At 39.7% G+C, this 14,782-nt stretch overlaps 1 protein-coding gene and 1 pseudogene across 7 annotated transcripts in view; one reads left to right on the forward strand and one right to left on the reverse strand.

The window, feature by feature from the left end:
• The window catches only part of SLC4A7 (solute carrier family 4 member 7), a 125,020-nt gene that overhangs the window by 71,163 nt on the left and 39,075 nt on the right, over positions 1–14,782 (reverse strand). For all 7 annotated transcript variants that reach the window (XM_089918943.1, XM_089918946.1, XM_089918945.1 and 4 more), the window contains exons 2-3: positions 11,664–11,745; positions 7,486–7,632 (exon numbers count right to left, since the gene is read on the reverse strand). In XM_089918943.1, coding sequence (XP_089775069.1) covers positions 7,486–7,632; positions 11,664–11,745 — 229 coding nt within the window. The remainder of the gene's footprint in view (positions 1–7,485; positions 7,633–11,663; positions 11,746–14,782) is intronic.
• LOC149748229 (dnaJ homolog subfamily C member 9 pseudogene) lies at positions 12,082–13,918 on the forward strand (annotated as a pseudogene).

A 14,782-nucleotide genomic window follows, 5' to 3' on the forward strand; every position in this document is an offset into this window, starting at 1 on the left:
TGGTTTTTCTCCTTCAATTTCTTAATATGGTGTATCACATTGACTGATTTGTGTATATTGAAGAATTCTTGCATTCCTGAGATAAACCTCACTTGATCATGCTGTATGATCCTTTGAATGTGCTGCTGGATTATGTTTGCTAGTATTCTGTTGAGGAGTTTTGCATCTATGTTCATCAGTGACATTGGCCTGTAGTTTTCTTTGGGACATCGTTGTTTGGTTTTGGTATCAGGGTGATGGTGGCCTCGTATGAGTTTGGGAATGTTCTTCCCTCTGCTATATTTTGGAAGAGTTTGAGAAGGATAGGTTTTAGTTCTTCTCTAAATGTTTGATAGAATTCGCCTGTGAAGCCATCTGGTCCTGGGCTTTTGTTTGTTGCAAGATTTTTAATCACAGTTTCAATTTCAGTGCTTGTGATTGGTCTGTTCATATTTTCTATTTCTTCCTGGTTCAGTCTCAGAAGGCTGTGCATTTCTAAGAATTTGTCCAGGGCTCCCCTGGTGGCGCAGTGGTTGAGAATATGCCTGCTAATGCAGGGGACACGTGTTCGAGCCCTGGTCTGGGAGATCCCACATGCCGCAGAGCAACTAGGCCCGTGAGCCACAACTACTGAGCCTCCGCGTCTAGAGCCTGTGCTCCGCAACAAGAGAGGCCGTGATAGTGAGAGGCCCGTGCATCGCGATGAAGGGTGGCCCCCACTTGCCACAACTAGAGAAAGCCCTTGCACAGAAATGAAGACCCAACACAGCCAAAAATAAAAAAAAATTTTTAATTAGAAAAAAAAGAATTTGTCCATTTCTTCCAGGTTGTCCATTTTATTGGCATATAGTTGCTTTTAGTAATCTCTAATGATCCTTTGTATTTCTGCAGTGTCAGTTGTTACTTCTCATTTCTAATTCTATTGATTTGAGTCTTCTCCCCTTTTTTTTTGATGCATCTGGCTAATAGTTTATCAATTTTGTTTATCTTCTCAAAGAACCAGCTTTCATTTTTATTGATCTTTGCTATTGTTTCCTTCATTTCTTTTTCATTTATTTCTGATGTGATCTTTATGATGTCTTTCCTTCTGCTAACTTTGGTGTTTTTTTGTTCTTCTTTCTCTAATTGCTTTAGGTGTAAGGTTAGGTTGATTATTTGAGATATTTCTTGTTCTTAAGGTAGGATTGTATTGCTATAAACTTCCGTCTTACAACTGCTTTTGCTGCATCCCATAGGTTTTGGGTCTTGGGTCATGGTGTTTTCATTGTCATTTGTTTCTAGGTATTTTTTTTGATTTACTCTTTGATTTCTTGAGTGATCTCTTGGTTATTAGTGTATTGTTTAGCCTCCATGTGTTTGTATTTTTTACAGATTCTGTCTTGTAATTGATATCTAGTCTCACAGCACTGTGGTTGGAAAAGATACTTGATATGATTTCAATTTTCTTAAATTTACCCAGTCTTCATTTATGACCCAAGAAGATATGATCTATCCTGGAGAATGTTCCATGAGCACTTGAGAAGAATGTGTATTCTGTTGTTTCTGGATGGAATGTCCTATAATTATCAATTAAGCCCATCTTCTTTAATGCATCATTTAAAGCTTGTGTTTCCTTATTTATTCTCATTTTGGATGATCTGTCCATTGGTGAAAATGGGGTGCTAAGTCCCCTACTATGATTGTGTTACTGTCAATTTCCCTTTTATGTCTGTTAGTATTTGCCTTATGTATTGAGATGCTATGTTGGGTGTACAAATTTTTACAATTGTTATATCTTCTTGGATTGATCCCCTGATCATTATGTAGTGTCCTTCTTTGTCTGTTGTAATAGTGTTTGTGTTAAAGTCTATTTTGTCTGATATGAGAATTGCTACTCCAGCTTTCTTTTGATTTCCATTTGCATGGAATATCTTTTTCCATCCCCTCACTTTCAGTCTGTATGTGTCCCTAGGTCTGAAGTGGGTCGCTTGTAGACAGCATATATACAGGTCTTGTTTTTGTATCCATTCAGCCAGTCTATATCTTTTGGTTGGAGCATTTAATCCATTTACCTTTAAGGTAATTATTGATATGTATATTCGTATTACTATTTTTTTAATTGTTTTGGGTTTGTTACTGTAGGTCTTTTCCTTCTCTTGTTTTCCTACCTAGAGAAGTTCCTTTAGTATTTGTTGTAAAGCTGGTTTGGTGGTGCTGAACTCTCTCAGCTTTTGCTTGTCTGTAAAGGTTTTAATTTCTCCATCAAATCTGAATGAGATCCTTGCTGGGTAGCGTAATCCTGGTTGTAGGTTTTTCTCCTTCATCACTTTAAATATGTCCTGCCACTCCCTTCAGGCTTGCAGAGTTTCTGCTGAAAGATTAGCTGTTAACCTTATGGGGATTCCCTTGTGTGTTATTTGTTGTTTTTCCCTTGCTGCTTTTAATATGTTTTCTTTGTCTTTCATTTTTGATAGTTTGATTAGTATGTGTCTTGGTGTGTTTCTCCTTGGATTTATGCTGTATGGGACTCTCTGTGCTTCCTGGACTTGATTAACTATTTCATTTCCCATTTTAGGGAAGCTTTCAACTATAATCTCTTCAAATATTTTCTCAGTCCCTTTCTTTTTCTCTTCTCCTTTTGGGACCCCTATAATTCGAATGTTTGCACGCTTAATGTTGTCTCAGAGGTCTCTGAGATGGTCCTCAATTCTTTTCATTCTTTTTTCTTTATTCTGCTCTGCAGTAGTTATTTCCACTATTTTATCTTCCAGGTCACTTGTCTGTTCTTCTGCCTCAGTTATTCTGCTATTGATCGCTTCTAGAGAATTTTTAATTTCATTTATTGTGTTGTTCATCACTGTTTGTTTGCTCTTTAGTTCTTCTAGGACCTTGTTAAACTTTTCTTGTATTTTCTCCATTCTATTTCCAAGATTTTGGATCATCTTTACTGTCATTTTTCTGAATTCTTTTTCAGGTAGACTGCCTATTTCCTCTTCATTTGTTAGGTCTGGTGGGTTTTTATCTTGCTCCTTCATCTGCTGTGTGTTTCTCTGTCTTCTCATTTTGCTTAACTTACTGTGTTTGGGGTCTCCTTTTCGCAGGCTGCACGTTCGTAGTTCCCATTATTTTTGGTGTCTGTTCCCAGTGGCTAAGGTTGGTTCAGTGGGTTGTGTAGGCTTCCTGGTGGAGGGGACTAGTGCCTGTATTCTGGTGGATGAGGCTGGATCTTGTCTTTCTGGTGGGCAGGTCCATGTCTGGTGGTGCGTTTTCGGGTGTTTGTGGCCTTATTATGATTTTAGGAAGCCTCTCTGTTAATGGATGGGGTTGTGTTCCTGTTTTGCTAGTTGTTTGGCATAGGGTGTCCAGTCCTGTTGCTTTCTGGTCGTTGAGTGGAGCTGGGTCTTGGCGTTGAGATGGAGATCTCTGGGAGACTTTCGCCCTTTGATATTACGTGGAGCTGAGAGGTCTCTTGTTGACCAGTGTCCTGAACTTGGCTCTCCCACCTCAGAGGCACAGCCCTGACACCTGGCTGGACCACCAAGAGCCTGTCACCCATATGGCTCAGAATAAAAGGGAGGAAAAAAAAGAAAGAAAGACGAAGATAAAAGAAAATAAAGTTATTAAAATAAAAAAGATTTTAAAAAAATTTTTTAAGAAAAAAAGAAAGAAGAGAGCAACCAAACCAAAAAACAAATCCACTAATGATAACAAGTGCTGAAAACTATACCAAAAACCTAAACAAACAAACAAATAAAATGGACTGACAGATCCCTAGGACAAATGGTAAAAGCAAAGCTATACAGACAAAATCACACACAGAAGCATACACATACACACTCACAAAAAGAGAAAAAGGGAAAAAATATATATATATAGTTGCTCCCAAAGTCCACCTCCTCAATTTGGGATGATTCGTTGTCTATTCAGGTATTCCACAGATGCAGGGTACATCAAGTTTATTGTGGAGATTTAATCCGCTGCTCCTGAGGCTGCTGGGAGAAATTTCCCTTTCTCTTCTTTGTTCACACAGCTCCCGGGGTTCAGCTTTGGATTTGGACCTGCCTCTGTGTGTAGGTCGCCTGAGGGCGTCTGTTGTTTGCTCAGACAGGACGGGGTTAAAGGAGCAGCTGATTTGGGGGCTCTGGTTGACTTAGGTCTGGGGGAGGGAGGGGTACCGAGTGTGGGGCCAGCCTGCGGAGGCAGACACCAGCATGACATTGCGGCAGCCTGAGGCACGCCGTGTTTTCTCCCGGGGAAGTTGTCCCTCGATCATGGACCCTGGCAGTGGCAGGCTGCACAGGCTCCCAGGAGGGAAGATGTGGATAGTGACCTGTGCTTGCACACAGGTTTCTTGGTGGCTGCAGCAGCAGCCTTAGCATCTCATGCCTGTCTCTGGGGTCTGCGCTGATAGCCACGGCTTGCGCCCGTCTCTGGAGCTCCTTGAAGCAGCACTCTTAATTCCCTCTCCTCGCGCACGAGGAAACAAAGAGGCAAGAAAAAGTCTCTTGCCTCTTCAGCAGCTCCAGACTTTTTCCCGGACTCCCTCCTGGCTAGCTGTGGCACATTAGCCCCCTTCAGGCTGTGTTCACGTAGGCAACCCCAGTCCTCTCCCTGGGATCTGACCTCCGTAGCCCGAGCCTCAGCTCCCAGCCCCCGCCCGTCCCAGTGGGTGAGCAGACAAGCCTCTCAGGCACCGATCCTCCATGCGGGAATCTCTCCGCTTTGCCCTCTGCACCCCTGTTGCTGTGCTCTCCTCCGTGGCTCCAAAGCTCCTGCCCCCCACCGCCACCCCCATCTCTGCCAGTGAAGGGGCTTCCTAGTGTGTGGAAACTTCTTCCTTCACAGCTCCCTCCCTGAGGTGCAGGTCCCGTCCTTATTCTTTTGTCTCTGTTTTTTTCTTTTGCCCTACCCAGGTACGTGGGGAGTTTCTTGCCTTTTGGGAGGTCTGAAGTCTTCTGCCAGCGTTCAGTAGGTGTTCTGTAGGAGTTGTTCCACATGTAGATGTATTTCTGATGTATTTGTGGGTAGGAAGGTGATCTCCACGTCTTACTCTTCCGCCATCTTGAAGCTCCTCCCTCTGGATCTGTTTCTATTGATTTATTTTTCTCTTGGTTATGCCTATTTTCCTACTTCATTATATTCCAAATAATTTGTGGATGTCAGATATTGTGCATTTCTCATGGTTAGGTGCTAGGTTTTACTGTATTTCTTTTAGTAGTACCAGACTTTCTTCCAGCATGCAGATACTTGAAGTCAGTTTAATTCTTTCAAGACCTGCTTTCAATTTTTTTTTTTCCTAGCAGATCCACTGCAGCCTTTAGTGTAAAACTAATTTAGACCTACTATTAAGGCAATACCCTTCTGAGACCTCTATCTAATGCCCTATATGTCACAAGGTCTTTCCACTCTGACTGGTGGGAACACATCCTATTCTCAGTCTTTGCGTGAAATCCAGGAATTGTTTACCATACTGCTTTCTGGTGGCTATTTATCAAGCTTCAGGTAGTTTCCTGTCACACATACCCAGACTAGTACCCAGCCAAAGATTTAAAAGGATCCTTCTTCAGACCTTTAGAACACTCTCTGTGTGTAGCTCTCTACTCTCTGGCACTCTACATCTTAAATCCTAACCTACTAGGCCTCCCCAAATTCTAAACTGTCTCCTCAACTCTGAGAGCCTGCTACACTCTGTCTGGGTTCCTCATGCTGTGGCCTGGAAACTGTCTCACAGGGAAGAACTCAGGACCACAGGGGTCATCTCACTTGCTTCCCCTCTCTCAGAGCTCAGCATCCTATGCTGTCTGTTGTCCATTGTCTGAAAATTACTGTTTCATATATCTTGTGCAGTTTTCTAAGTGTTTAAAATTGGAGGGCAGATTCAATTCCTGTTATTCCATCATGTCCAGAAGCAAAACACCTGTGTAATCTCTTTTTGGAGAGTGGGGGGAAGAAAGAAGGGACTTCATAGCAATTTCTAGGATACAGATTGGAGTTAAAACCAAAATAAACCCAATTCTGTGGCATAAAACTTTTCTAGGCATAATTACTCTATGAAAAAGTTACAAATATTTTCTCCACCAAATTTATTTTCAAACCACTATATTTAGACTTCATATTTCAGACCTCAGCTTGAACATTAAACCACCTAGCCAGGTGAACATATAAACATACTTACAGTCTAGTAAGCCGCATTCCTATAAAAAATATGGTGTGCCTTTTTATTCAGAATGAAATAGAGAAGCATACTGATCCACTCACAAAATAACAGCAAAATACTTCTCAACTACCAATGTCATCAAAGTCCACTAATGATGCTTTCTAAAATTACTGATTTTTCCTTCACCAGCGACATATTTTTGTTAGCTATATGACCACTTAATAGTTTATTAGGCCATCAGTATCTCTTAGTACTGGCTAAGAGATTCCCATCATTTAGCCTAAGTTTAAATTTCTCCATCTATATAATGAAAACAATAATACCTATCTTTAATTTTTTAAAACTGCTGAGAAGGTTAAGTCAAAGCACATTGTCAAGGGCTTGGTGGAATACTTAGCAAAGAACTGGCACTTAATATTTTACTAGGCCATCAGTATCTTCTTTCTTATGATCATGACATAAGCTGTAGTATACACAGTAATTCTTTCCCTCTTTACCTCGTCAAAAGAACTTTCCTTCAGCACAGCACACAAGTGCCTGAGGGGGTGCAGCTCACATGGCTCCTCGAAAATGCACACACTAGGACCTATGGCGTAGATGGCCATATGGGCCATGATGTCCTAAAAAACCAGTGACGCCCTACATGTCAACTGAGTGCAACGTCCTGCTCAAGCCGCACAGCTATTTTTTTGGGCTCTTGCCTTTCCAGCTTTCAGGGGCACTTAAATAACTACTAATCTTTATGATCAGATAATAATTCGTTTTCCTCTACCATATGCCTTTTTTGCCTTCTGAGATTCCCATCATTTCCTCTGTCTACTGGCACTTCTTTATTGCTCTGCTTTCAAACAAAAATTCTGTCCTTCTGAAGACAATACTATTAAATCAAAGCACTCTTTTCTGCACAGATAACCAAGTAATCCAGCTTTATGGATAAAAATCTTCTGGCAAAAAATGTATTTAAGAATGAAAAAAAAAATTTTCAATCTCTTCCAGGAGCCTAAGGATTCCAGATATTTGTTCATTGCATATGTTAATTGTGAAATATATAATAGAGAAAAGGAAATAAAAACCCTCCTAAATTGCATTTTAAGTGTCAATACTCAACATTTACAATTCCAAGGCTGGAATACAATAAAGAAACCAAAGCCCCTTACTTTTTTCACTCATCCTAAGTAGATCTTAACCTATAAACTAAGCATTTTTCTTGTAGAAAAAATATTCTTACTTCAATTAGTATTCCTCAATGCATATACTGTGTCTGAGTTATAGCAGAAATACAATTTTAAAAAGGAAATATTTAATTAAAAAAAAAAAACTTTCCAGGAAAGAACCTTAAACTGTTAATGGAGAACTTTCCATTCTCTTACCGTAAGAAGGAGATTCCCGTCCATCTTCTCTGTCTGAGTCTTTGTCTTTTCTTCTCCGGTGGTGATGTTTGTGTCCACGATGCCTGTGACGCCTGCGACTCTCTTTACTAAATGGGACGTGGACACCTATATACACAGCTCGATGACCTGGTAAAATGTTCGGAAACATTACTGGCAGACCTCATTTTATTGCACATCACAGATACTGTGTTTTTTTCAAACAGAAGGTTTGTGGCAACCTTGCATTGAACCAATGTATCAGCACTATTTTTCCAACAGCATTTGCTCACCTCCTGTCTCTGTGTCATGTTTTGACAGTAATTCTTGCAATGGTTCAAACTTTTTCATTATTATTATATTTGTTATGGTGGTCCATGATCATTGATTTACTATGGTGATTGTTTGGAGGCACCACAAACCATGCCCATATAAGATGGTGAACTTAATCGATACATGTTGTATGTGTTCTGACTGCTCCCCTGACCATCCGTTCACCCATCTCTCTCCCTCTCCTTGGGCCTCCCTATTCCCTAAGACACAGCAATGCTGAAATTAGTCCAATTAAAAACCTTACAACAGCCTCTAAGCGTTCAAGTGAAAGAGTCGCACATCTCTCACCTTAAATCAGAAGCTAGAAATGATTAAGCCTAGTGAGGAAGGCATGCTGAAACTGGCATAAAGCCAGGCCCTTGTGCCAAACAGCCAAGAAGTGAAAGCAAAGGAAAAGTTCTTGAAGGAAATTAAAAGTGCTACTCTAGTGAACACACAAATGGTAAGAAAGTGAAACAGCCTTACTGTTGATAAGGAGAAAGTTTTACTGGTCTGGATAAAATGTAGACAAAACAGCCTTCTATTGGAAGAAGATGCCATCTAGGGCTTTCATAGCTAGAAGAGAAGACAATGCCTGGCTTCAAAGCTTCAAAGGACATGCATGCTAATGCAGCTGGTGATGTGAAGTTGAAGCCAGTGTTCATTTACCATTCTGAAAATCCTAGGGCCCTTAAGAGTCATGCTCAGTCTATTCTGCCTGTGCTCTATATATGTATTTTTTTTCCTTCCTTCCTTCCTTCCTTTCCTTCCTTCCTCCCTCCCTCCCTCCCTTCCTTCCTTCTTTCCTTCCTTCCTTCTGAAAATCCTAGGGCCCTTAAGAGTCAATGCTGAGTCTATTCTGCCTGTGCTCTATATATACTTTCTTCCTTCCTTCGTTCTTTCTTTTTTATTTAACTTTAGTTGATTTACAATATTGTGTTAGTTTACGTGTATAGCTTCAGATTCTTTTCCATTATAGGTTATACAAAACCTGGATGACAGCGCATCTGTTGACAACAGAGTTTACTCAATATTTTAAGCCCACTGTTGAGACCTACTGCTCAGAAAAAAGATTCCTTTCAAAGTATTACTGCTCATTGACAAGGCACCTAGTTACCCAAGAGCTCTGATGGAGATGTACAAAGAGATTAATGATGTTTTCATGCCTGGTAACACAACATCCATTCTGCAGCTCAGGGATCAACGAGTCATTTCAACTTTCAGGTCTTGAAGGCTATAGCTGCCATAGATAGTGACTCCTCTGATAGATCTGGGCAAAGTTAATTGAAAACCTTCTGGAAAGGATTCACCATTCCTTCCCAGATGCCATGAATAGCATTCATGATTCATGGCAAGAGGTCAAAATATCAACATTAACAGGCATTTGGAAGAAGCTGATTCCAGCCCTTGTGGATGACTTTGAGGGGTTCAAGACTTCAGTGGAGAAAGTCACTGCAGATGTGATGGAAACAGCAAAAGAGCTAGAATTAGAAGTGGAGCCTAAAGATGGGACTGAATTGCTGCCAGCTCATGATAAAACTTGCTTCCTACTGATGAGCAAAGAAAGTGGTTTCTTTGGATGAAATCTACTCCTGGTGAAGCTGCTGTGAAGATTGTTGAAATGACAACAAAGGATTAGAATATTGCATAAATTTAGTTGATAAAGCAGAGGCAAAGGCAGGGTTTGAGAGGACTCTAATTTTGAAAGACATTCTACTGTGGGTCAAATGCTATCACACAGCCTTGCAGGCTACAGAGAAATCATTCATGAAAGGAGGAGTCAATCAAAGTGGCAAACTTTATTGTTGTCTTATTTTAAGAAATCAACCCCAACCTTCAGCAACTATCACCCTCATCAGTCAGCAGCCACCAACATCAAGGCAAGACCCTCCACCAGCAAAAAGATTATGACTTGCTGAAGGCTCAGATGATGGTTACCATTTTTTAGCAATAAAGTATGTTTTAGTTAAGGCATGTACATTGTTTTTTAGACATAATGCTATTCACACTTTAAACAGACTACAATATAGCATGAACATAACCTTTATACACACTAGGAAACCAAAAAAATTCATGTGACTCACTCTACTGCAATATTCACTTTATTGCAGTGGTCTGGAACCAAACCTGCAGTATCTCTGAGTATTGCTAGTATTAGTTTTCCAAAAAGGAAAAAAAGTAACATACACAGAAGTATACAAAATTTACTATGATAAAAAAGAATTATGGGGCTTCCCTGGTGGTGCAGTGGTTGAGAGTCCGCCTACCGATGCAGGGGACACGGGTTCATGCCCCGGTCCGGGAAGATCCCACATTCCACGGAGTGGCTGGGCCCGTGAGCCATGGCCGCTGAGCCTGCTCGTGCTCCGCAACGGGAGAGGCCACAACAGTGAAAGGCCCACGTGCCGCCAAAAAAAAAAAAAAAAAAAAAAAGAATTATGTATAAGTTCATGTAATTAACAATGCTAGTCTCCTGTTACTTCTCTTATTTTACAGAGCACCAAGGGCTCTGTTATACCAAGGGCTAATTACACCAAGGGCTAATACCATCGACTGATAAATACACTAGATACACAGGTTACTTTAAAAAAACGTTTTTTTTTTTCCACTTCAGGAAGCAAATGTGGAGAACACTTATTTGTGTCTCTTTCCACCTCTTTTTGTAAAGCAATGGCCCCATTCAGCTGTCACAGAAGACTTTAACTCAATAATGTAGGTCTCAAAAAGACCCCAAAATAAGTCTATCAAAACATCTGCCATGAACACCACCTTAAGCAAGTGTTCAGGGTTAACATAACAGGGTAAGTTATGTCCATAACAGGCTAAGTTATGTCAATAACACCCGTCCACAGGTGAGAGGGGCACATCACATGCGGTATGCTCCTCACATACCCATGATCTGGGCTATGAGATTATAATGTCACAATGTGACATTAGACAAACCCATATTTTGGGACATTCTATTAGTATCTAACCACTACTCTTCCAAATGTCAAGGTCATGAAAAATGGGGAAAGATCTAGAAACTGTCATAGATTACAGGAGGCTAAGGAGACCTGACAACTAAGTGTCCTATCACAACCTAAGCTGTTCAACGGGATCCTGGGACAGAAAAAGAACATCAGTGGAAAAACTAGTAAAATCTGAATAAAATCTGTAGTTTAGTTAGTAGTATTGTATCAATGTTAATTTCTTCATTTTCATAAACTTACACCTAAATAAAATGTTAACATTAGAAAAAGCTGCGTGAAACGTATACAGGGGACACTCTGTACTACCCTTGCAACTCTTCTGTAAATCTAAAATTATTTCAAAAAAAAGAAAGAAACAAAAAAACCATTTGTCAGGACTTCTTCCGGCTCAGGAAAACAGATTGGCAAATAACTCATTTGCTACACAATTCTATGCTGAGGTTTTTATAAGTACTTTAAAAGGCTGATTAACAGACATATAAAACGAACGTTTAGATGACAACTAGTCATAACTGTGGCTTATTAGTCTGGCACGCTATAGTTTGCTCATAATTCAAATTACCCAGGCTATTAGAAAAACAATTAAAGAATTAACTCATTTTATAATTGTGGCATTTCAATTTCCAAGATAAGTAATGGTAACCATCAGTAAAGTTTGAAAAGCATTCTGATATTTATATTTCAGGGAATGTTCTATTTGCAGATATGAGTAGTGGTTAAATGGGGTTTTGCTGTATTATTCTTCTTTAAACTATATTTAGAAAAGTGTTAACACTCTTCTAAATGTATGCTCTACAATGACAACAACAAATATTTCAACAAATAATAGGTAAAGGACACTAACAAACATTCATTAGTAATTTATCCTGCTAATCAAGTTATTTTAAACAAACTTACTTTCTAGTTCTTCTTTTTCAAACTTGGTGTTCACAGTTGAGCTGGTTTTGCCAAGATCTACAACAGCTTCTTCATCGGGACCCTAAAAAGAAATTATTCCCATTCACTCATGAAATCAATATATACTGAGGACCTACTTAATAGGGTGTGTTATTTGAGACAGCCAAAAATATGTAACAGATTGCCTTCCTCTCAAAGAACTGAATTCGTAATATAGCTAACTGTATTCTTTCAAAAGTATGTTTATAGGCTTTTTTTTTTTTTTTTTTACTCCACAGAAGACCATTCAAAAATCTCATGGAAAGAACTGAAATGACAAAGATTTTTCACTGGTCTTCTATGGAAGTTACTGGTAACTGGTACACATACTCACTTCAATGGAACAACCCTCCAGATCAGAAATTAAAGAAAATCGGGGATGAGGGAAACCCTTAGGTATCAATATAGAATACTTTTCTTTCCTTCTTCTTCTTTTTTTTTTTTTTGCTCCTAGGTACTCTTAACCAAAAAAAAAAAAAACCCCGCTTATTAGCTCAGCTACATTGGATATTGGATTGGATTATGGTTAAACATATAATGATCAAAAATAAGTCCATAGACTTAACATGTAGTATCACTTTCACTCATAAGTTACCAAGAAACAATCAAAGTTATATGAACTTTTTATTTCTCTACAAAGGAAAAGCCATGCCAAAATGTAACCTCTAAGCAGAGTCCAGCTTTGAGTTGTGGAAGTCAACCTTTACAATTTTGTTCCATTCTTCAGCTCAACAAAAAGACTAACCATATTTACTGTAAAACACTGCACAGACTATTTTTAAAAGAAAATTTTAGCTTAAATTTCCCTTCTCAACTTCTTAACTTTCAAAAGAACATTATATAATCCTCATTAACTACTTATTATGAACTTAGTATGTACAAGATTCTGCGTCACTGACTGAGACAGATGGACGAAGCCCCTTCCCTTCAGAAGTCTTAATGTGAGCTGTGGCTCACACTGGCCTCATGCCCAGCAGGGCTCTGCAGCCTCACAGACCTTCACTGCTGATGGGCATGGCCAGCAGAGCCACCATGAGGTGGCCCTACAGGTGCACCCAGACTCAGTGGGCAAGAGTGATGAGGAGGACAGCACCTGCCACTTCCAGTTCCTCAAGGAAGTCTGTTCCGTCTTAAGTGACAGAGACGAGAGAGCAGAGTACAACGAGCAGGGGACAGTGGATAAGGACTCCGCTGTACTCAACCAAACCTGGGACTGGGACACACACTGGAGGAGGACACTCAAGGTTCTGAAAAGATAGACAAAGGTTCTGAGGAAGAGCAGACTGATGTGACAAAGGCCTATCTGAACTTCAAGGGTGACATGGATCAGTTTGTGGAGTGTGCATGTGTGTAGTACAGAGGAACCCAGAATATGGAACCTCATTTGGCAAGGCATTCATACTGGAGAAATCCTGTCCCACAATGCGTCTGTCAAAGGATCAAAGCAAGAGATGAACGGAAGGAAAAGGGTGGCCCAGGAAGAGGCTAAAAAAACACAGAAATGAGCAGAAAGGAGCCAGGGCTTGATGAAGAGGTAGATGACCTAACCAGCCATTCAGGCAGGCAAAAGATGGGCAACTGGAAATGGATGATATTCCTGCTCAGAAAGAAGCAAAGTACTACAAACCTCCCAAAGGAGAAGAGGAAAAAAACCCCAACAGCTTTCAAGAAAGAAAAGAACTAATCTAATTTGTTCTCTTTCATGGTCTTTATGCTTTAATTGATAACTTTATAGTACTCCACTATCAGTTTTTTAGAAGGAAGTTATTTTATCCATCAGATGACAGTTATTTTTCCCCATGGTCTCCATGGCTGCTCACTGCCTAGCACTTCCTCTCCACTTAAAACAATAAACCAGAAGGACATATAATGCAGTCAGCTTCTCACCACTTTCCATGTCCAAGCATCAATTGGAGGGCCAGTTTGTTTTAGAAAGGATCAAACAGGAGTTTGGGTAAAATGATCTTTTAAGGTCTCCTCTAACTCTTGACCTTAAAATATCTTACTTTTTGGGTATAGGTTTTATTTTTTCAGTGCATACAAAATAAATTCATATACAATTATTCCTTGCTATCCAAACTCTCAGTGTCTTAATTCTTATATCTTAAAACTCAGGAACTGAATCAATTTGATTAAATTTTCAAATATATTCCCTACTATCCAAACCCTCACTATTTGCTACCCGAAACTCAGAAACAGACACAGTATATTAAGGAAATGCAGATCTCAATATCCAAACTTACTTTCTGAAGGAAGGCTAGATATCCAAACTGTAGAATCAAATAGACCTGGATATCAAGAGGTCTTGTATATGACTCTAAAGGACTGGGATTCAATTTAATACAGGAAACTCAGAAGTTAAATGACTTGCTAAGGCTTTACATCTAAAGGACTGGGAAACAGGCTGTGTAGACCATTATACATTTTCATATAGTAGACTAAGAAAGAAGAGACAGCTGTATGTGTGGTAACCTACCTCACAGCAGTCACACTCCCTTAATATTGAGGAAAGGCTAAAAGTAGGAAACACACACACACGTACAAGAATGAAGAACTAATCATTACCATCCATTAAGCATGCCACACTCTAAAACCATTCCTCCAATGATGTCATGCTATTTAGTCACTAAGCATGCACAGGTAGGTACAAAAAAGAAGCTGCCTCTCAAACAAAAGACACAGATGTTGTATGATCCAAGAGGTAGCACACTGTGTATTCTAAAAGGGATTAACTGCTCCCATTCCAAACTTTCGTTTCAACAGAACAACTGCCAAGGAAGCAAAACAATATACTTATCTCTCATCCTTAACAAACAAACAAAAAAACCTCTTTTATTCCTATGCAGATGTACTTACATGTTTAGATGTACTAACACTAATTAGCTAACACTATGAAACAGCTAAGTTGGGCAAGCTCACAATATTTATTTAAAATACACATACTCTTTGACCTGTAAACATCTACCACAGAAAAATACTGCCACGTGTGCCAAAAGGGGCATGTAAAAAAGAGGATGTCCATCTATTCATCTTCTCATGGTCCACTCACCTTGCTCTCCTTAGATACCCTCTTTGAAGCC

This window comes from Delphinapterus leucas, chromosome 10 (assembly GCF_059928025.1).
Source record: "Delphinapterus leucas isolate spDelLeu-1000000601 "Yukka" chromosome 10, BTC_Dleu_Yukka2, whole genome shotgun sequence".
NCBI lineage: Eukaryota > Metazoa > Chordata > Mammalia > Artiodactyla > Monodontidae > Delphinapterus > Delphinapterus leucas.